At 44.4% G+C, this 21,324-nt stretch overlaps 1 protein-coding gene across 7 annotated transcripts in view; it reads left to right on the top strand.

The window, feature by feature from the left end:
* The window catches only part of NEURL1 (neuralized E3 ubiquitin protein ligase 1), a 146,834-nt gene extending 127,037 nt beyond the window's left edge, over window positions 1–19,797 (top strand). For all 7 annotated transcript variants that reach the window (XM_051800692.1, XM_051800699.1, XM_051800695.1 and 4 more), the window contains 3 exons: window positions 1,537–2,217; window positions 15,992–16,138; window positions 16,919–19,797. In XM_051800692.1, the coding sequence (XP_051656652.1) occupies window positions 1,537–2,217; window positions 15,992–16,138; window positions 16,919–17,160 (1,070 nt within the window). In that variant the 3' untranslated portion in view covers window positions 17,161–19,797. The remainder of the gene's footprint in view (window positions 1–1,536; window positions 2,218–15,991; window positions 16,139–16,918) is intronic.
* The last annotated feature ends 1,527 nt before the right edge of the window (window positions 19,798–21,324 follow it).

Raw genomic sequence — 21,324 nt, 5'->3', positions numbered from 1 at the left:
CAAAGAGCTCTACTGAAGCCAAACTGTGTGTGGGTGTGCTCTTGTCAGGGCTCCCAGAAGAGGAGGACAGGAAAGGCTGTTAGTCAGACCTCAGATATTGCAGGAGTTGTTGGTTACTTAGTAGCTGGCATTATTTGTTGGCATACCGGTACAGAGCTACTACTCTGGTGTACTGGGAGAGAGTGCATCCCATTGGGAAAATTCTCAGATAACCTGAGGTCCTGCTCTTTTGTTGTTTTGAAAGAAAATCCCAAGGATATGTGGCTGGAAGAGATGTCCACTGTGAGGGCCTAGCACGTGGGTTAGGAGTGACTCTGTCTCCTCTTGTTGTTCCACTGTTTGTGTTTGTGGCACTTGGGCCTGGTGTGTTGTTTTGTGCCACCTCAGGGGGCTTGTGTTGTATGTGGTGGTCCCACCTGATACTGTTTGGCCCCGGGCTCAGAGCCATGGCAGCCTTCAGGCATGGCTCCCACAGAGGCACAGTCTGTATCGGTCACAACTTCTTACAACATTTGCAGAGAGTTACCCACATGCTCAGTTTTTGCACGATGAATAGTCTTCTCATGCTACAGTGTTCTCAGAGTTCAGAAAGTTAGACATAAGAATAAATGTTTGCATTATCTAAGCTTACTTTATAATTTTTTTAATAATTTTTTTTCTCAGTATATTGTTCTTTAAAATTTCTATGGTAACAGTATAGCTAAGGATGTATTAAATATAAATAATTTCAGCATTAAAGATAGGTGATTCTGTTCGTCTTGGAAAAAGTATCAAATTGGTTAGTTCTTGAAGCAGCAGGTGAGAGTGACAGATGATAAGGTACAATTTTGTTTCTATTGGTGAATTGTCTGAGCATCATCTTTTCATCTTTCTTTGTAATATATACGTGGATTTGATTTTTAATTATTTGGCTTGGAGATAATAAATGATTGTATTTTATTTGTAGAAAACTGCATATTCCAAAAATCTGCATGTAAAGTTAATATCTGTGCTGCTTCGCAGTGAGCACCAGAACACTAATGATTAGTTATATTTAGAAAAAATTAATTAAATTTCATATGGAGATAAATAATTTAGAACTGAACATAGCAATTTCTTTTAAATAAAACAGTGTGTAGTTAGATATTTATTTCAAAGGTCTGTGAGAATTACTGTAGACAGTAAAGTGGGCATGAAAACTTGGAGCCTGTATATATATTGATTGCTATGTTCAGGGTATATTTTGGATATTTATCTTCTGCTTCCCCTCTCTAAGGAAGCTTCCCCTGGGCAGTTCTTGTCATCGATTTTGAGTCTGCCTGCTCAGAAGCTGAAACTGTTGATGCTGGTGGGGAAAGTACAAGAACAACAATTGATTGCAAATACATTTTATGATACTCTGCTTCTATATTTCAAAGGGGAAAACTTATTAATGGCAGCAGGTCTCTGATTTTCCCTTTTAAACATATCAATCAAACCCATAGTGATTAGCAAAACTCCTGAACATTTTCATTTTCTCAGAAAGTGACCCCTTTCTTGTCTTCTTTCTCCCCACAGACAGTGAAATCATCCCTCCTGACTGCCTGCGGCCCCGCTCCTTCACTGCCATCCGCCGTCCCTCGCTGCGGCGGGAGACGGAGGACACGCGTCTCTCGGTCAGCCTGTGTGACCTCAACCTGCAGGAGGAGACCTTCCATGTGACGGCCACCACGTGTCCTATCCCACAGAACTCACTCAACTCCCAGCACTCCCATCTCCTCCCCTCCCAGCTAGAAAGCGACCTCCGCTTCCACCACCTCCGGGGACCCCATGTCAAAATCCTCGATGACCAAACTGTGGCCCGTCTGGAGCACGCCCGGGAGGAGAGGACTTTGGTTTTCACCAGCAGGCCCCTTCGGATCAACGAAACCATTTTCGTCAAAATCAACAAGTCCAACGCTGTGCGCACAGGGACGCTCTCCTACGGGGTGACGTCCTGTGACCCCGGCACCTTGCGCCCCAGTGACCTCCCCTATAACCCCGAGTCTCTGGTTGACCGAAAGGAGTTCTGGGCCATCTGCCGAGTGGTGGTGCCTCTCCAGAGCGGAGACATCCTGGGATTTACGGTGAATTCAGATGGTGAGCTGCACTTGAGTCACAACGGTGCCGGCATTGGCATGCAGGTCTGCGCAGACTGTTCCCAGCCCCTCTGGATGTTCTTCGTTTTACACGGCGCAATCATGCAAATTCGATTGCTGGGTATGTTGGACCCCCTTTTTCCAAACCTCATGCACAAGGAAGCAAGGGGGGGATACATCATGGATGAGGAGGAGATGGAATAAATTACTCCCTCCCTGCTCTAGGATCAGGTGGAAATTTTGGTTTTATAAAAATACACAAAGGCACATACATAGCATATGGGTAAGAGTTACAAGACTTAGCCCCTTTGCACTTTTGTAGCATCCTTCATGTGATGGTCTCAAAGCTCTTTTCAGATAATGATTTAGGTCTCAGAGACCTTGATTAAAGAATAGATGAGTCACCACTGACCTAGGAGAAGCCAGGAAGGTGAAGGTGCTTTGAGCTGAGCTAATACAGGGCATAGCCAGCAGGAAAAATGAGATCTGATGCCCTTTTCTGTGTGTTAGCTATCTGGCCTGACCAATTCCCAAAAGAATCCTTTCTACAGGTTTGCATGCAAGAGACGGGCTAGCAAGCAGAGAGGAAACCTTGTGCCTTGTGATCCCAGCTGTGCACAAAGCTTGGCACTGACCATCTCAACAGGAGAAGAGTTTCCTCTAGCCCAGTTTAAGGCAATTAATTGATCTATGAAGAACTGGCCTCTTCCTCTTGGTATTTTTACTCCGTTTTTAAGCTCTGTTAGCTGAAGTATTTCATTTAAATGCTGCAAGTCATATTTCAAAGGTATCGAGGAAAAAGCTTTGCATTAGCTCAGGATCACATTTACTTTTGAATGTGTGTGTTTATATGTGTATTAGACTAAATGTAGGATGTGTTTGGCCATAAATTTGTACCATGTCGTGGTTCTGCTGGTGGCAGTGTCAGAGAGTGAATGATGGATTCTGAGAACATGATGTAATTCCTGGAACCCCTCTAACCAGAGATGATTTTAAAATACTCCTTTCTGTTTATACTGTTATATTCATATGTCTTTAAGTATACTTATATTCCATTTTGCTTCAAATCCTTTCTTCAAATCTCCCTCTTACCTAACAGGTGAAAAAAAATTACAACAAACCCAAAAGCCAACCAACACCTCCTTTTATAGGATTTATAGACAGTCTTTGAAGGTAAATTGTGGTGAACACACACACATCTGTCTGCAGGGTCCAGTTCACCTTAATCACAGTATGAAATGCCTTGTATAATTTGCTTGAAGTTGACCATAGGTCTGTGCTGTGAGGGTTCTGTGGCTGTTAAAGGCTCACAGATGACAAATGTAATACCACAATTTATTTCCAGGAGCCTGAGACTCAATCCCTGCTAATTCAGCCTGATTACATTTGTTGTGGGTACTGAACATAATCCATGGCTAGCTCTGCTCTCCACCAGCATGTCACTGTGATACTGGTAGGTGAAATCAAACAGATCCCAGTAAAGTCAGAGATTAAGTGCTCCTATGTATGTTAGAAGGAAAACATCCTCAGGCTATTGAGCTGCTGGTAAAACTACATTATTGACCAGTGCTTCCTTTCATATGAGATCATTAATTCTGGCAGTTTGGCACAGACCAAACAGCTTGCTTGCAGTGGGTTCTGAAACAGGGCAGTAGGGATGTGTGTCGCCAGAGGGACAGAATCATGTCCTCACACTGAATTCGGCAGAGCGGGGACTTTAACACAGGCCTCCTGCTGTGCATACCCTGTGTGTGTCCTCCCTGCCTGATCACAAGTTCAGCCCAAAACAGTACATTCCCAGCGCACGTTTTAGATAAATGTACATTTTGGATGCATGAAATGAAATCTGTAGAGCTTGAAAACTCCTCACTATTTGTATTTGTGACCACATGACAGACTTTTCTGGCCTAAGTCACTGGAAGAGAACCTGAAAATGGGCTGTTGTTCTTAAATGAGGTGTAAGTGAAAAGAACTGGACTTTCTGACCTTGGCATCTCTTAAGGAAAGGGTAGAACCCTGCTGAGTGTACAGCTTTATCCACGTTAGCTTGGGCAGCAAGATGCTATCTCCAAGTTACAAGATGCAAAATTGGAGGCTACCTGGAAGTTTTAACAGGTATTAAAATATATGTTAGAGCTTTTCATACCTATATTTCCAGTATAACAATGCTGGGAGCAGTACAGTCCCAGTATCAGTACAATATCAGTACAGTGCAACTGCCCAGAGAAAAGATGCTGTCCCAACACTGCATGCATCTGCAACTGCAATAATTATATGGATCAGCAATATCCTGGCAGAAGGCAAAGAAAATAATGAACTCCCATCTCTAGCTTTTGCAATGTTACTGGGGAGGTGATGTGAACTGTTTGCACTGCAGTGGAACAGATTATGGTACTTGCCATAATATCTGTCATTATAATACTAGAAAATGTAAGAAGAATGTAAAGTGTTCATCTTTCTAATGACAAGCTCCATCTTCAGAATGCAAACAAGAGTAATTTTGTGAGATGTCTTTTGTAGTTTGAGCTTTATATCACAGCAGAAGAATTTATAGTCATCTTTTTCTAGATGTAATAAAAAAAGTGATGTTCCGTATCCTTGAAAGAAATGAGACACAAATACTGCAAAAGGCACAGTTGTACAAAACCTATCCTAAATAGCAGAAGTCATTGTATTTCTGGGGCACACCTTTATGAGATTAACCAAAGCAACATTATACAGTGTTAAGTGGACTTCAGCACTACAGCTGACTATAAAATGAAATTAAAATTGATGAATTTGCTTCTTCTCCAACTTTTCAGTTTCATTTGAAGGATGGAGAGCTACTCTTGGACCTAGAGAAGGTTTATTTTTGACCGGAGAACAAGATGACTCAGGGTATTGATCACTGGATACTGTATTTCATGCCTGGAGATAAGTTATTTGGTCCTGATGCAGAGCAAGAGCAAGCTCAGGTCTCTGCTGGCTTGTGGCTTTGCCATAGAAGCTGGCATTTGCTGACTGCACTTATTCCACGATGCTGGGGATACAACATTTATTTCCTAATCAGGGGAGACCATCTCTGCTCAGGCTGGTGATCTTATAGGACTCTGTAGGAGAGAAAGGCAGTGTGGGGGTTAGTTCAACAGTAAAGAATTCTGACTTCTGTTTTCATCTTATTTGGCATATACTGGCAATATATTTGCCGTAGGAGAAATTAAAGAGCAGAAAATAAAGATGAGGTTGGAAACACTATTTTTCTTCATGCTATCCCAGAAAATGCAAATTAATTAAACCCAAGCCCCACTTGGGTTTAAGCACAGTGAGAGGTCACAGTCATCCGTAGTGGAAGTGGGGTGGTGGTAGAATGTCAGTTTGTTGCAAAGAAAAGTTTAAAAGGCAACTTGACCACATGGAGGAAAGATAAATGAAAGAGGAGTGCACTTTAATGTAGCAGATAATAGCATAAAAAATATCAAGCTTCTGGAAAATGAAGGGACACAAATTTAAATTAAACATAAATGAGAGTAATTAACTATAGGAACCAGCTATTGAGGGAGGCAATAGATGTTTTTTGTCAGGGAAGCCCTTCTAAATATTTTATATGTTAAGTGGTGGTCTTAATTTAGAAATTCTGTGGATTATGCACATAAAAACAACCGAAGAGAAACCCAGATCATTAGGTATGTTGAAATGAAACAATCTTTGTGTATCCTTTAGGAATTTCATTAGTTCAGGCTTGGGTTGTTTTTTTTCAGGCATCGTTCCTGTACAGTCAACAAAACCAGACAATTAAATTTGATTTACTGCTCTCAGCTTTTGCTGGTAAGCATTTCAGCTCACACACAGTTTTATCGACATCTCTGAAAGGCTGAAATGAGCCAGTTTGGATGCAGTGGTCTGGTTTTGGTCAGGTTTTGGTGGTGTAATTCATTTATGAAGTTAAACTGATTGACCCCATAAGGTTTTAAAATGTATGACTCATGTCTGGAGGAGCTATCGCAGCAATAAGTTTATATGTTTAGTGTTTGGGGATCCAAATGGTTGGGAATATTCTTTCATTTTCTTTTGTCTCAGAGTGATTCACCAGCATGTAAACTATCTTCCTTCATCTCTTTTTTTTTTTTTTGTGTGTGGTTTCCCTTGTGAATTTCATTCTTTCCAGTAATATTAAAGTTTTCTTTTGAGCAATGAAATAACATGTTCCATCAACAGTCACACTAATGAAGCTGAGTTGCCAACTTCTCTGTGTCCTTTCTTTCCATGCACATCAATAGCTCCAGCCCCACCAGAACAGCTGCACAATATAGTAGCTCTCTGGATGTCTCCTAATGCTGGCCAGGAGCCAGCACTGGGCCTGAAAAAAACAACCCCAGAGCCAGCATTTGGTGTGGGTAAGTCTGTATTCACATCCATGCTGGATATATACAAAGCGTGTGGGCTACCCTCTCCTGCATCCTTTACCATGGACAGATGAGTTGGGGCTCCTACTTAGCTGCCCATCGCAAAATATTTAGAAACCAATTGTTGCTGAGCTTTGCATCCTTCTTCCCACTTTCTTGAAATTGGTCAATGTGTTCAAAACAGGTGGTGAGGAAGAAAGATCTGATGTGAGACTTGCAGACAGAAAAAATATGAATCCTTGGTTACTCGGGATTTCTGACAACAGCAGTTGGCAAAGGACCAAATTGGGAATTCAGCAGAGTACTGTGGGACACAAGTTGCCGGCAAAGGGCTCTTTAAGTCAACAGTGAAATTTAATCTGAAGTGGCCTTAGTGCCAGTCTGCAAGAATGCCAATTGCAGTCAGTCCCATTACAGGCAGGTACAGGCAGGCTTATGCAAAGCTGTGTCCAGGAAAGCTGTGCCCATTATGACTCTTCCCTGTGGTCAAGCTTCGCAGCCCTGGTATTGCTGTCCATGTGCAGCCCTTATCCTGAGAAAACAGCTGGAAAGACTTGAAGTTTCATGAGTGAACAGAGTAGTGTTTTGCTTAGGTGTCACAGAGCAATGATTTACCAGCGGGAATTACTTCTGTGAAGTTCATCATGCTGCCCTGTTTGGTCTTCCTTGACTTGAGCTCCATCCTAGGTGAGTGACTGGCTCACCAAAGAGCACTAGTGATTCACAGGCCATATCTGAACCTTGGAGACTGCCCTCTCTTTTCTAGCCAGAACTTTTCCTCTGTGTCCCAAAATTCCTCATTTACCTTGCTGATACAGTTCCTGCAATTACTGTCTCCAGTTTATCTCCAAGGGAGACCTTGTCCTCTTTTCTCTTGTCTCTGCTGTGGCACTTGTCTGGCCTGATCCTTTTAAGAATCTGTAGGACTTCTTGGGAGATGTTCCCATCTTACCCCCTCTGTTCCCAGCCTTTTGTCTATTCCTGTGTAAACAGGTTTCTTAGCCTGTGGTAGCTCCCTGGCTGTCCCAGGACTTCAACATCTCATGGCAGAGTGTCTGTCCCTTCCAAAAAACTTCTCTCTGGGTGCAGTTCTGTACTTACTTTGCACATAAAATTACCACAGTGAGCATGCAAAATATATAAATAGTAATTGGTCTGTACAGTTGTTATACACACTGCCCATAGCACAGACAGTAGGTAAGTTTGTAGAAAAGTATCTCACACAGGCAAGGGGATCTTGGTTCTCCAGCTCTGAATTTATAAGCTTCTCCTGCTTGAGAGAAGATAGTTCATTGCAGTAGCAAGTCACACACCCTAATCTCTGATCTCAGAGGTGTCCAGTACATTACCCATTTGGAAGCTTGATCCTTCTCCACCTTGCTTCATTCCAGTGATGTGGAAATTGTTGAATTAAACACAGCACAAGGGAAGCTTGGTAAGTGCCCAGCGTTGCACAGAAATGCACGTAATGAATGTCTTCCTTTAACAGACTTTCAATTAGATGTGCCCCAGAGTTCTATCTTTCATGTTTATTTGAGTTTTGATTTGTATGGAAAATGGCCTAATTTAAGCTGAATGGGATCAAACAGGCCTATGTTCTATGGCACTTAATGGCCTGGAGTTCCTACGCACTGCAGGGTAGAGGTTATTTTATGGTGTTAGAGACCAGGGAGAAGAAAGAGAGTTGATATTCAGTGCCTCTTGAAAGGCAATTCACTTGTGTTAATTGATGCCTCATCATAAACACTCCTATCATGCATGGGTTTAGCTTTCATTCCAAATGAAGTAACACATTACTGGTGTTAAGTTGTAATAGCTGCACAAGAGCTATTGTGTCCATAACTGCTGGGCTTAACTCTAGCACTGCACAGGGCTCTCCAGAAACTCTCTGCAGAAACTGTTATCATCCCTAGTATAATCAACTATCCCTGGCTGTAGTGAGATTATCATAGTAAGTAATGTATAGATCTCCTTTATAACACCTTTGCCTGCCTACAGTAAATATACAGGATAAGGGATCATATACCAGCCTCTTTGCATTGCAGCTTGGCTCAGGAGAGATAAAATCTGGCTATTCTGTGAAATAACACTGGTATGAGTTAGTTATTCTGATACTGTGAGATTCACATAGCAGACTGAACTCTTTCTTTGCTTCTTTGTCAGATCCTTTTTCATCCAGCAGTGTCCATAGAAATCCAGAGTAGTGCTGGCCAAGAAAAAGTATTTGTTTCCTGTATGCATCTACCACCGTATTTATACATGCCCCTCCTGGAGAAGCACGGAGCTTGGAGGTGCTGGGTTAGTCAGCAATTTTCCTTTTGCTCATAGAGCTATCCTTGCTGTGGCCTCCCAAATACTCTCAGCCAAATGGCCTTTTTTTGAGATGGATCTGTGAAAGGTGCTATTTATGAACAGAAATTATTGGTAATTAACATCTGTGATCTTTTAGAGGGCTTTTTGATTTATTTTTCTTAAACAAGATGAAAGCTCCTATTCTCATTTTTCATGGTTCAGCTACTTCATCCAGGCTTCTTTTTTCATCTCTTCTTGAACTAAGCACCTGCCTGGGTGTGTTGCTGGTCTAATATTTCTCAAGTTGCGAGGTAGAGCTCCAACTCTGTAACTCTTTTACTTCAGTTCAGCTGGATGTTCATTGCATGGTGACCATGCCCTCAGGATTTTGCAGGATCTAAGTGCTGACTAACCACTCAACTTCACCTGTCAGGTCAAGAAAGTAAATTTTCTGTGTGCTCTTTGCTTTCAGGCAGCACATTGGGTTTGGGCTGTGAGAACTGCTGAATCAAAAACGTCTGTGGTGTCTGGAGCTTTCATGTTTCCCCTGCTTAGCTGGAGTGTGCCTGTGACTGCAGGAGGGTAATAGATGTGCTGGTGCCCTGCTGCCCTTCTGGACTCAGCAGACAGCAAGGCTCCAGTAAAGCCATAAAGTACACTCCTTTTCTGATCCTCAGGGAAGTCTGAGCTGTTGTTTTCCATGTGGTTTGGATCTGACTTTTACTTCCTCAAACAGTGGTGGTCTGATCCCCGTCTGCAAACACAGACCTTACGGTTTTGCATGCAAAATCTGCCAGGCTGCTTTTTGACCTATTTCTGGACATTTCTGTAGCATAATGCAAAATCCCGTATGTTTTCATGGGCTTGTAAAGGACAAGATGTATTATTTTTCTATAGGAACAGTTTTTAAATCCTTTGGGAAATACTTGAATGCAAAAAAAAAGCCCACGGATCATCAACTGATGTCAGTCACCTGAGAGGCAGAGATGAGCTGCAGCACAGAGGCTGGGCTCTGAGAGCATGGTTGGCCAAAAAAACATTGAGCCGAAGGGGAAGAAAGCTCTGGTTTCTGGTCAATGCAGTATTGTTCCCATTGCCGTGGGAACATAACAAATGGATGTGTAAATACATGTATTTTATGGCATTCAGAAGTGATGGATATGCTTATATCCCTCCCTAACATTATAGTTGATCTTTAACTACCATGTATCCAGGCAGCAACAGGTGCTTTGTTCTTTTGTTTTAGCATGATGGATTCAAAAGTCACTGTTGGGCAAGACCTGGGTGGCCCTGGGGGACAGAACAGCTCTCCTGCAACCTCAGCCAGAAGCAAGAAAATCCAATAATGTGCAGAAATGGATGCAGTATTCACTCTCAGTAATGTCACAGCCCACTCACACTGCAGGAGCTCACGTGTTATGGGACAGACCTAAGGCAGATGTTCCCATGAGCTCGGTACCCACAATTGTATCAGATTTTTGAAAGAACCTTGATCTGTTTAGATAACAAAATCAATGGCCCGGATACATTGAGAGTGTTAAATATGAGAATGGATATTGAGCCATTTTTGACATAGGGTAATTATTTTAGCTGGCATGCTGAAAAAATCTGGCTCCTAACAAAAGGAAATCAAGTTAAGAATTTTGAAAGGCATCTAAATGTAGGTGCCCAATGCCTGCTAGACCGAAACTTATGAGAAGTGCACAGATCTCTTGAGCCCCCTTAAATGTGCCAGTTAATGGCTGCAGCCAGACTTCAGCAGCTGTACTAATCTTTTCCACCATGTGCTGGAAGCCTTGGGACCTGCAGATAGATGGAACAACACAGAAATTTGTGATTACTCTTGGTAATTACATGATCTTTATTAGCTGTTGTATTTATGCAGCAAATGTGTTACAAAAGCGAAGGGGCTGAAAATGTGCTTCACATGATATCATATTGGGCAAGTTACTATGTTGCATAAGACTTTGTCTTCCTTAGAAACTATGGCAGGAGGCTCCCATATTTTTTCTTTTAGGTACAAAGTTTAGGTAAGCTCCTGACATAGTTGTTATGATGGTTATGGGTAAAGAAAGCCTATAAAAAAAGTGAAGATGGTCAAACTATGTGAATTGTGAGTTGGACAGTAGTGGACATTTACTGACCACATCCTATAAGCCAGGACAAACAAAGTTTAAGTGGGATGGGTTCAAAGGGCAGAAAAAGGATAAACTCTGGAGTGCAGATCAATGGGTTATGCATTATTTTTATAGTGCCTGTGAAATAGTCATTAAGAGCCTAGGACAAGTAATGCAAATAGAAGGTGAATGAAACAGCTGAGTTAGTGGCATTGCCAGAAAACATTGGGGGGGCAGAAATCATTATATGCTTTCCTGTTTGCAGCCAGCAAACACTGAGTATTGCTCATTTGTTTCTTCTCTACTTTGAAAGCGAAGTCTTCAGACTATGCGATACTACATTTCCACTTCAAAGCAGCAGACATTTTCAGCCTGTGGAGCCTGGTTTCTGCAAGACTTCCACAAGCACAGTCCCAGTGCTCTGACACTGCGCTTGCAGGCCTTTTAGGTTAAGATCTGAAAAAGTGCAATGGGGCTGTATAATGTTGAATTTAATTATGAGGAGGAAAGGTATAAGAGAGGGAGACAGAGATTCGGTAAAATGGTTTGCGTCTTGCTTTTGTGTCCTTGGGACTATGAACACTCCTCCCCACACTGGGACAGTATGAGGAATTCCTGGGTCAAATCCTAAGAAGTTACTGTGTACCTTTCACTGGTTGATGGATGTTTTTCATAATCTGATGAAGTTCTTGTTGTTCTGTTGTTATTATCTGACTCCCAGGAATGGCCCTGCCCTTCTATCACCCCTCTCAGGAATAGACACCAGATTAAGAAATGTGTTATGAACGCCTTAAACTAGCAGTTTTCCAACCTTCAGTGATCCAAAGTCAATAGTAATAAGAAAGCAACATACTCTTTGGCATTACTTTTCTTTCCCCCTCAGCTGTAGTTTGTGTAGTTTGAATCTGGGAGCATTAATATACTTCTTGCTCGCAATGGGTTGGGAATAGCTGCAGAACAGATTTGTGGCAGCTACTCCCTGCTCTAGGCCACAGAGATGCCTTGGGTATTTATTTGCATAATAGCAAATGCCCCTAAGCATATTCAGAAGGAGAATGCAGGCAACACATTGTTCTTCCCACCTGGTTTTGTTGTTGGAGTTGTTTTCCAATTCTGTCTTGGGCCTACGCAGGAACAAGCAGGTCAACATAATCACTTTGTTTTGAGAAAGAAATGTAGAAATAATACTTCTATGAATTAATTAAGGGGGACAGTTAATTGAAAATTCTCTGTATTTTTGGGAGCATTGACTGTAACTGGTCTTCTTACATTGTAAAGCCTTGGGCAGCACAGCTTTCCCCACACAGCTGCCATTAAGAGAGATGCTTAAATGTTGGGACAGCTTCATAGATACTGTGGAGAGTGGATTGCAATGTTCTGGAAAACCACCCTGTTCACCACAATAGACACAGAGAATCAAAAGCATCTCCAGCAGCCACAGCTGCTGTATTTTGGTCACGGTTACTACATTTTATAAAAAGGCAATTATGGATACAGATAGCTACTCTCATAAAAATTGTAAATGCTGGATGGGATCCCAAGAGACTGCCTACTTCACCTTCCTGTCCTGAAAAAGCTCTAATGATGGACATGCCATAATCTCTCTGGGAAGTCTGATTGCTTTACAGTGCTTCACTATCTACATAATGTCTAGCCTGAATACCTTAGGAGTGCAAATCCATAATTTCTCATCTTATATAGAACATTCATGAAGAACAGATTATTTCTTTACTCCTTTTAGCAGCAGAAAAATGTTGCCATCTAAAAATCGTAGAATCTTACAACATTTTAGGTCAGAAGGGACCCCAGGGAATTACCTAATCCATCCTCCTGCTCAAAGCAGGGCTAACTTCCAAGGTAGCACAAGACTATGTCCCATCAAGTTTTGAGTGTTTCCAGGGACAGAGATACCACAGTGGCTCCAGGCTCCTGTTCCAGTCCTTAACCAGCCTCATATAACCCTGGATTGGCCCAGTCTTGTCATAACAGGATGGTATTGTTGATTTATGATCATCTGGTGACTTCCAGCAATTCCCAGGCCTTTTTCTGTAGGACAGCTGTATTTCTAATTGAACGGACTAATTCCCTGTCCTGTAGTTGGGTAGCTGATTATCTCTGCTTAAGTGCTGCGTTTTGCATTTGATCACATTGAATATCATCCCATTTACTTCTGATCCTATTTCCAGTTTGGCAAGACCATTTTGAATTACAAACCTTTAGCATACTAGCAGCCTTTCCTGGCATGATTTTGCCTGTAAATTCCATGGTAAAACTCTCTTCTGAAAATAAAATATTCTCTTTCCTTTTGTGGGTGGACCTATAGGTTCATTTATTTGCACCTCTATCAGAGCGATGACAGAAGTGCAGAGAAAGCTTCAGTCTGCCTTGGACTTTGCTAATAATGGACTCTGTAAAGATAAAAAAGCAAATGGAATTGATTCAAGATCTATTAAAAGGTGATTCCAGTGTGTTCAGCATGTTTGAGATCAAGCATGAGACAAGTTAGCAGCAGAGACAATTGATCTGGAGGATTTAGAGAGAGAAAGAATGTTTAAACTGATTTATTTAGAATTATTTAGTTTTTCAAAATTATGATTTGAAAGCTGGCTCTTGGTGGGAACTCTTTGCACACAATGAGCATGTTTGGCCTTGAGCACATGTATCTGGTTTTAGTTAAGCCAGGCTGGCCACACTCATTCCACTCTGCACATGATCTCATTCCATGCTCCTTGTCATGGTATCTGCACACCATCCAGCAATATATTAACAGCGTGAGTAACGTGTCTTATGTTGATTATTCTGTCACCAAGGGAGAAATGTGTCTTGTCTGGTAGGGAATTCAGATTGTTTTAAACAAAGCTCTATACTTATGCTGGAGAAAAGTCAAGAGCTGCGCCTTGTATTAGGAGAAAGAATTGGCAAGGTATCTACTGGCCCTTGGGTCTTGGGTAAGGCCATTTTGGGACTCAGACCAGCTCCAACCAGAGAAAACTGTGGTTGCTACACTGATGAGCTCTCCTTGCACTGTGGAAAGGCCATTTGCCCTGCTGCCAGCATGCTTCATCAGCTCATACTCTGTGATACTTGGGGCACCTCCAAATTCTCCTATTAGTACAGGAAGAGAAATGCTCCTAACAGTCTTTATTTTGCCTTTAATGAAATGACCAGGTTGGTGCTAGAAATGCAATGTGCTGTGTGTCAGCTGAGTGGAAGAAATGTCTCCAGGCTGCAGGGAGGAGAGGGAAGGCTTGAAAAACTTGTTCAGCTGCTCAATGTTCATATTTGTTGTGTGTGCAGTGAACTAGCTGAACCCTGTGCCCCTGCTGGGCCTGTTTTCAGTGTGTGTTACCACAGGGCAAGTTTTCTGCTAAGGTCATCTGTCAGACTGGAGGGGAAGGGCTATTGCTAGTGGCTGTCATTAGAGGCTGCATCATTCTCTTTGCATATTTACTGAGCTAAACTCCAGCCTCAGCTCCCATCTGTGTGGTAAAGGAGGTACCTCTCTACAGTATCTCAAGTGTGGGAGCTCCAAAGCCCTTTAGGAGTCTAATTTCATTTCAGCTTCTGCCTGGAAGTAGAGCACTCCTTTTTTGGAGAGGGGTAAAACTGAGGAACTGAAGGCTAAGTCTAATTGCTTCCTCTCTAATACGTAGTCCTCAGAACAGATTTTGAGTCAAATATCACCCCTCCTCAGTCCCCGTGCTCCACTTTACTGCTCAGTCTTGTTCTGCTGAAAAGGGCAGGAGAACTCTGCTTTTGCTGTTTTGCACAATCCACAGCTGCCACTTGTAGTCCCTGCTTCTCAGATTTGGTCTTTCTTGGCTCAGCAGTCTCCCTGCAAATAAGAACTGAAGGACCTTTTTGGTGCATGGGGTTTTCCTGACCTCCCACTGCTGCTTTTTCCCTGGAGAGTAGCCTCCAACTCATTGAGGACACTGTGGATCCCAGACCTCTGTGTCTCTGGCTCCTTATATGGTAACATGAAGAAGTCTGAGCATTCTAGTTCTGATTTGGAGTTACCCTGGTTGTCTTCTCGGCTGGGGAACTAGAAACTTTAAAACCATAGGCAAGCTAGTTCTTACCATCAGGAAACCATCCTTTGGTTCATGCACATTTGCTGCTGTCTCACCACTTGCTTAGTGAAGACCAGACTGCATCAATAACAATGAAAATCCCCTACAAATTCTTTGCAGCAGGTAGAGTGTTAAGCATTCCCAATATTTTTCCCTTCAGGAAGGGGCTTTAAGATATTTGTTGTTAAAACAGCAGAATAAAGAGCCTGAGACTGAGGGAGGGTGGCAGACAGACTGTGGAACAGAGCTGGCTTTTCTGGCAGACAGCACATTACCATGGAGGTGATGGTGGGCAGTGAGAGCAGAAGATAATGGAGCTGGGTACACCTAGGAGAGGCTTGAAGAGGCTCTGCACTCTTGAGCCATCACATCCAGACCGGCAGGGAGTGGAGAAAACATTCCTGAATAGGGGGAAGAGGTCTCCTTCATCCCAGAGCCAAATGCACTTTGGTGACTTATCCCTGCCTCTGATAGAAGCCACCCTACCAAAGAAGCAGAGCAGTGAGCATAGCTAAGGTTTCCTGATTGCCAAACCCTCATGTTTGTCTCTGGAAAGTCCTTGAGTGACTGTATGCATTTATCAGAGCCTGGAATGATGCAGTTTTGCACTAGGTTAGCAAAGGATGCTTTGACAACATGATGCTTTGACACTTCTTGTGCCAGAATCCTGCCCACCCTTCTGAAGGCTACGTCCTCTACTCCTACAAATCCATGGCTGGCTATAGTGCTAAGGGCACATATGAGCAGGAAACCACATGGGAAATAACTGCACTAAATGACTTGGGACACATTTAAGGGCAGAAACAAAGGGTTATGATGGCTAAGAGAGCTCCAGTAAATTTCAGCGGTTGTGGGAGTTTGATGTCTGTTCAGGACCAGCCGCTAGCATTAAAAAAGACATATGAGGATTCTCGTGCTGATGAGACTAATCCTGACAAGCACTGAGAGCTGCACCCCCTGCCACGTATCCCCAGTGCCCTGTCAGCCTCAATTTTTAAAAATAACTGTAGGTTTCTTTTCTCACGGTGCAGGTTCCACCATATTAGCAGAGCGGCTGGGATTGTCCACACCAAGCTCGCCCACATCAACACCGAGTTCCCCCACCGTCCTCTGCAGTGGTGTCTCTGGTCCCTTATTGTCTACATGTGGCTCTGGCCCCCTCTGCAGCTCTATCAGTGGTAAGTGTGGTGGGATCCTCTGCTTGCCTGTTCTTTGCCTCCCCACTGCCTCCTTTCACAGTCTCACACTTATCTCCCAGAAGGATTCTAAAACCACAATAATCAACAGACTATTATTATTATTATTATCCTGTCAGCTCCCCTGGGGAGGAAGGGAGAGCCTCTGCAAAGGCTATTTTCAGTCTGTTTTACGTGGAAGTTGCTTAGATGCCTAGACAGCAGTATTTCTCCAACCCTTTTCATCATGAAAGGTCTCAAGGGAAGCAGTGGATTTTCTGCTACGTGCATGGCCCTGTGACGCAGAACTTCTTCTGGAGAGTTGTATGGCTAAGGGTCTGTCTACAGCTCTGCCTTCTCTCTCCATGTACCTTCAGTACCCTCTTCAGCAAGATGCAGTGTTGCTATTTCTAACATGCCAATGAAGTACAGTGATATTTAGATAAATGTACATGCAGTAGAAAAGGACAGGATGTTCTGCAGCACTTTTAAAACTCCCAGGCATCTGCATGATCCCAAGGCATTGATGGTGGGATATATAACAGCTGTCTCTTGGTTTGCTCTGTGTGGGCAGCAGACCCCAGTAGATGTTGCCTTTCTGCTGCCTTGAGCACTGGCATGTAAACCAGGACTCAGTGAGTGGGACAGTAGGTCACAGGAACGAACCATGATCCTGGAGCATCTATTTCTGCTAGGACATGGTTCTCTGCAGCTGGCTTCAGGGCAGAAATTACCTTGGGATGTCAGGAAGCAATGTGAGTGACCCTGTTTTTTGTGTTACAGGCACAGCTCCCAACTCTCCAAGCAGCTTGCCTGAATCACCCATTTCCCCATCCGTCTCAGGGCCCTGGGGAGATGAATGCACCATCTGCTATGAGAACATGGTAGACACAGTCATTTACTCCTGTGGACACATGTGTCTCTGCTATTCATGTGGGCTGAAGCTCAAGAAGATGGCCAATGCTTGCTGCCCCATTTGCAGACGGGCCATCAAAGATATCATCAAAACATACCGCAGCACTTAGAGCAACAGCAGATGCCATGGTGGGGACTGGGCAGGGTAGGGAGGAGGCCGTGAAACAACACAGGTCTTGGTCTCTATTTGTCATCCAGGAGATTCAAAAACTGTCACTCATCATCACCCTGATCCCTCTTCCATGGACAACAGATGAGACAAGCTTAGATGCTGCTCTTATACCCTCCAAGCAAGCCCTGGGGCTGAACTCCAGTGTGTCAGGGAAGTTGTGATGGACTACTCTCCCTTGTGGATTTTCAACTTTATCTCAGAAAAAGCCAGCTGGTGCAATCGTCCCTTTTCTACACCATGCACAGCACAGGGGAGTCTCCACTGTATAGCAGCATGTGGTAAAAGGTTCAGTGCTACACATCTCCTTCTAGAGGCACCCCACGTGCAGAGACAGCAGAAGAGAAGAAACAAGCAACATGTTTCTGTGTACAGCCAGCCTGACCATAGGAGGCTCCTTAGGAAGGACGGAGCAAGGCAAGCTTTGAAACAGTGAGGGAGGTGCAGTGAGTACACTCACAGAAGAAAGGTTGTGCAGAAAAGAACCCAAGATTTGTGAAGCAAAACCCACCTCACGGCCACAGAAGAGCAGCCCCACGGCAGCCCCTTGAGGGCTGTCCCCACCTCCTCCCTGACAGAGGCATTCGTGGTAGGTTTGGCAACCCAATAATGGCAACAGCCTTGCTCCCTCCCAGCAGCATCCAGCCACCTCCTATCACCATCCCCTTGCATGATGAGTGGCTCTCAAACCCCACCACTACCAATTTGTGTGTGGTCTCCACACAGCACAAGGGATTCAGCAGCATCTCTGTTCCCACGGGCCTGTGGGAGAGGGAGACATATCTCCCTCACCTTTTCTCCCACTACCATCCAGACAGCACTTGTGAGGAAAACCTCCAACCTCACCCCAGAAGAATGTATAAACCCACGTCTGTGGGTTTCCTTTACTGGTAACTTTATCACTGTGCTTTAAGACAAAACCAGCCAGGTGGTACTCAGCCCTTCACAGCCACACCGGCAGGACATGGCTGTCCTTATGTAAAACAACTTGAGGGGTTTGGTTTGCTTTGGTTTATTAAAACAAATCCCCTTCCCTCCTCCATTTGGGAACACCCTGTCCCCAGCAGGGAGAATGGCAGTCCCCATGGTTTCTGTGTAAACAGCTGCTGCTCTGCCATGGCTGTGGGCCTGACCCACCTGAGCTGGGTGGCTTGGCAGCATTAGGAGCTGCCTGTGTCCCCTCCTGTCCGTCCTGCTCCCTTCCAGGGCTGCAGAGGAGGGAGAGACTGTGTCTGGGTCCTGAGGGGAGATCAGGGCTGGAGCACCACAGCAGTGGAGTTTGTCCCACCATGTTGCCCATCTGGCCAGACCAGGGAAGGCCATGGAGTTGCACCCTTCCTTCTGAGCTTTTCTTGCACACCAGCATATGGTCATTGATGGGAGAGAGGGGAAAAGGATGGTGAAGGGATAACAGCATCTAATGTACACAATTGCTTGCTGCAGGGGACATCATGTCCCACATGGCAGGAGGTGGGTGAAAGAACACTGGCAGAGGCTGCTCCTAAAACTGCCTGGAAAACATATCCTTGCTCTGTCTTCTTGAGGAGATGAAAAAAGAGACTACTCACTGAGGAGCACATTGTAGAGCCTTTCTCTGAAGGTGCCACCATCACTGCAGCCTACCAGGGGGTCTGCAGCTGCCCCCAGCCCGCCCAGCGGGCAGCACTAACTTGAACGCTGATACTCTGGGTTACAGGGATTTGTGTTATTTCTTTGCATACCTCTGATGTACAACCCCAACCCAGCCCTGTCCCCTGGACCAGCTGTCGAAAGCTCCAGAGCATCATGACTCTCATGCAGGAGAGCCAGTTGGCACAAGTGTGGGGGAAGTCAGAGCAGCCATGCCAGGAGCAGGGCTGGTCCGCAGGCAGGCAGCCAGCCTCCAGCTTGCCTGGGGACAGAGCTGTGACCGGTGCACACAGGAAGCCTGTTTCAGTAGTTATACAAACTCCAGTGCAAGGATTTCAGAAAGGAAGAACCCAAGGGGCAGGAAAGTGTTGATTAAATAGTGGATGTGGGGAAACGTGCAATAAGCAGCCTCCTGAGCCTTCACCGCACCAGTGGGACCAGTTTCCCTCCGTGTAGGGCAAGCCAAGGGGTAAACTTTATTTTTGAAGAAAGTCCATCCATGAGTACCAGTGCAGTGGTGTGAATTCCCTTTTCACCTTTTGAATTGAGAGTGTTTTAATATATTAACTGTGTTTGTTTTACTGTGGACCAAACTCTAGGAGTTAGTAGAAGCTGAAAGCTCCCCCAGCATCTGAGCTCAAAATTTGGGGTTAAGTCCTGCTCCCACATCAGCTGGCCTCCAGCTGTTAAGTAGGAAGGAGAACAAGGCTCTCTCCAGGGAGGAAAAAAAAAACCAAAACAACCAGCAAAACCAGTAAAAGTAACAACAATCCTAATCTTTTGTTTTGTTTGACTGGTGTAGGTTCCCATGTACCTCTGTGTTCTTGTGTCATTTGCATTTCATTGCTTTACTTTAAGATGTTTTGTGTTCTGTTTAAAGAGAAGAATAACTCATTGTGAAAAATTGGATAACTGTGATCGTGAATAAAGTTGATTTAGATATCCTGCAGCAGCATGGGTGACTGAGTACTTAACACTTCCATCAGCACAGCAAAACATGATGAGTAGCACAGTGAGAGGCTGAGGGAAGAGCAAAGGTGGCATGAGAAGCTCTTCCTTAGAGGGAGCTGGGTAGAGAGATCTCAGGCTTTCCCTTAGTGCTTGAGGATGAGAGGGCATTGGAAAATGGATAATGAATATCCCCTCGATGGACACCATACAAATGTAAGGAATAAAGGAAGCCACAGAAGTCGAAGTGAGGGCTAACAGCATTCCTGAAAGCTTAAGCCCCATGCTTCTGAGCCTCTTCATAGCCTCCCCAGAGAGAAGCCAAAGCTTCTCTACTCCTACTGCTTTGTTTAAAGTCTCTCCTGAGTGCCTGTAACAAAAAATACCACCCTCCACCAACACAAGAAAAACCATGTTGTGAGGAAACCCAGAACATGCTCAGCCTTATAGGAGCCAGGTAAGATGGCTGAAGATGAGGAAGAGCAGTAGCATCCCTGCCCTGAACATGTTGAGAAGGCCCACTGATAATCTGTGATCTGGCCAAGGGAGACACTAAGATGCAGATGTTTCCTGAGCATGTAAGCAAGGGACACAAGGACCCAAAGGGAATTTGGGTTCTCCAAAGGTGATGCCAGTTCCCTCAAAACTCAGTAGCTCCTCTGCTGCAGGTATCTGCTCAGGATACACAGCCATGTGAGATTTTCCCCTCATCCTTTTGTTTCACTATTCAGCAGATGAGAGACTAGCTGGATCACTCTCTTGTCACAGGACATATCTGAGTTCGCATCTTCTCCCTCAGAGTGGGTGCTCCATCTGCCAAGGGATAGAGACATCCCAGGAGAGGTGTCCTCAGCCTCTCCAGCGGAAACCATTCCCATCTAATACTTCCCCAGTGGCCTAAAACATTCCAGGCTGGGTAAAGCAAAACCACTTTTACAACCCAGCTTTCTCCAACACCAGCCTAAGGAGATCCTAGCTGCAAGACTGCATACACATGTGCTGCCCTCCAAGAGCTGTTCCCAGCTGTTGCTTTCCCGTGGACAGGAGGACCTCTAGTGGGTCTAGAAAGGCTTGTCATCCCCTCAGGAGCAAGGGACAGACTTGCACAACATAGATTGCCCCTAGAAAAGAAGGACACTGACCTGCAAGACATCCTGTGCCCAAGCACTGCCAGAGATTAAGACAAGTGAAGAGCTAACACTGAGTCAAACTCAAATCTTGCCCTCCCCTGGCATCAGCAAGAACCATGGCAGGTCCCCCAAGTTTCTCCTCTGACAGCCTCAGACAGCATTCCCTCCTACAGTTGCTACATGCAACAGTCCCAGTGAGCTCTGCATCCTCATCTGCTGAGCATTGCTGGAGTCACCCTGCTCTGACCTCCCTCCCCAGGTCATCACCTTCACCTCACCAAATCCATACCAAAGCTGCAATTTCACCATTGCTCCCAAACTATTCTCCACTCCACCAAGACCAACTATGGTGCAGCACTGACCTTCCCCAGCGACAGGGTATCCTCAGCACCGCAGCC

Source organism: Manacus candei, unplaced genomic scaffold, assembly GCF_025592945.1.
Source record: "Manacus candei isolate 608988 ecotype Guabito, Panama unplaced genomic scaffold, ASM2559294v1 h1tg000050l, whole genome shotgun sequence".
Classification (NCBI taxonomy): Eukaryota; Metazoa; Chordata; class Aves; order Passeriformes; family Pipridae; genus Manacus; species Manacus candei.
This window is presented reverse-complemented; position numbering and strand designations above follow the sequence as displayed.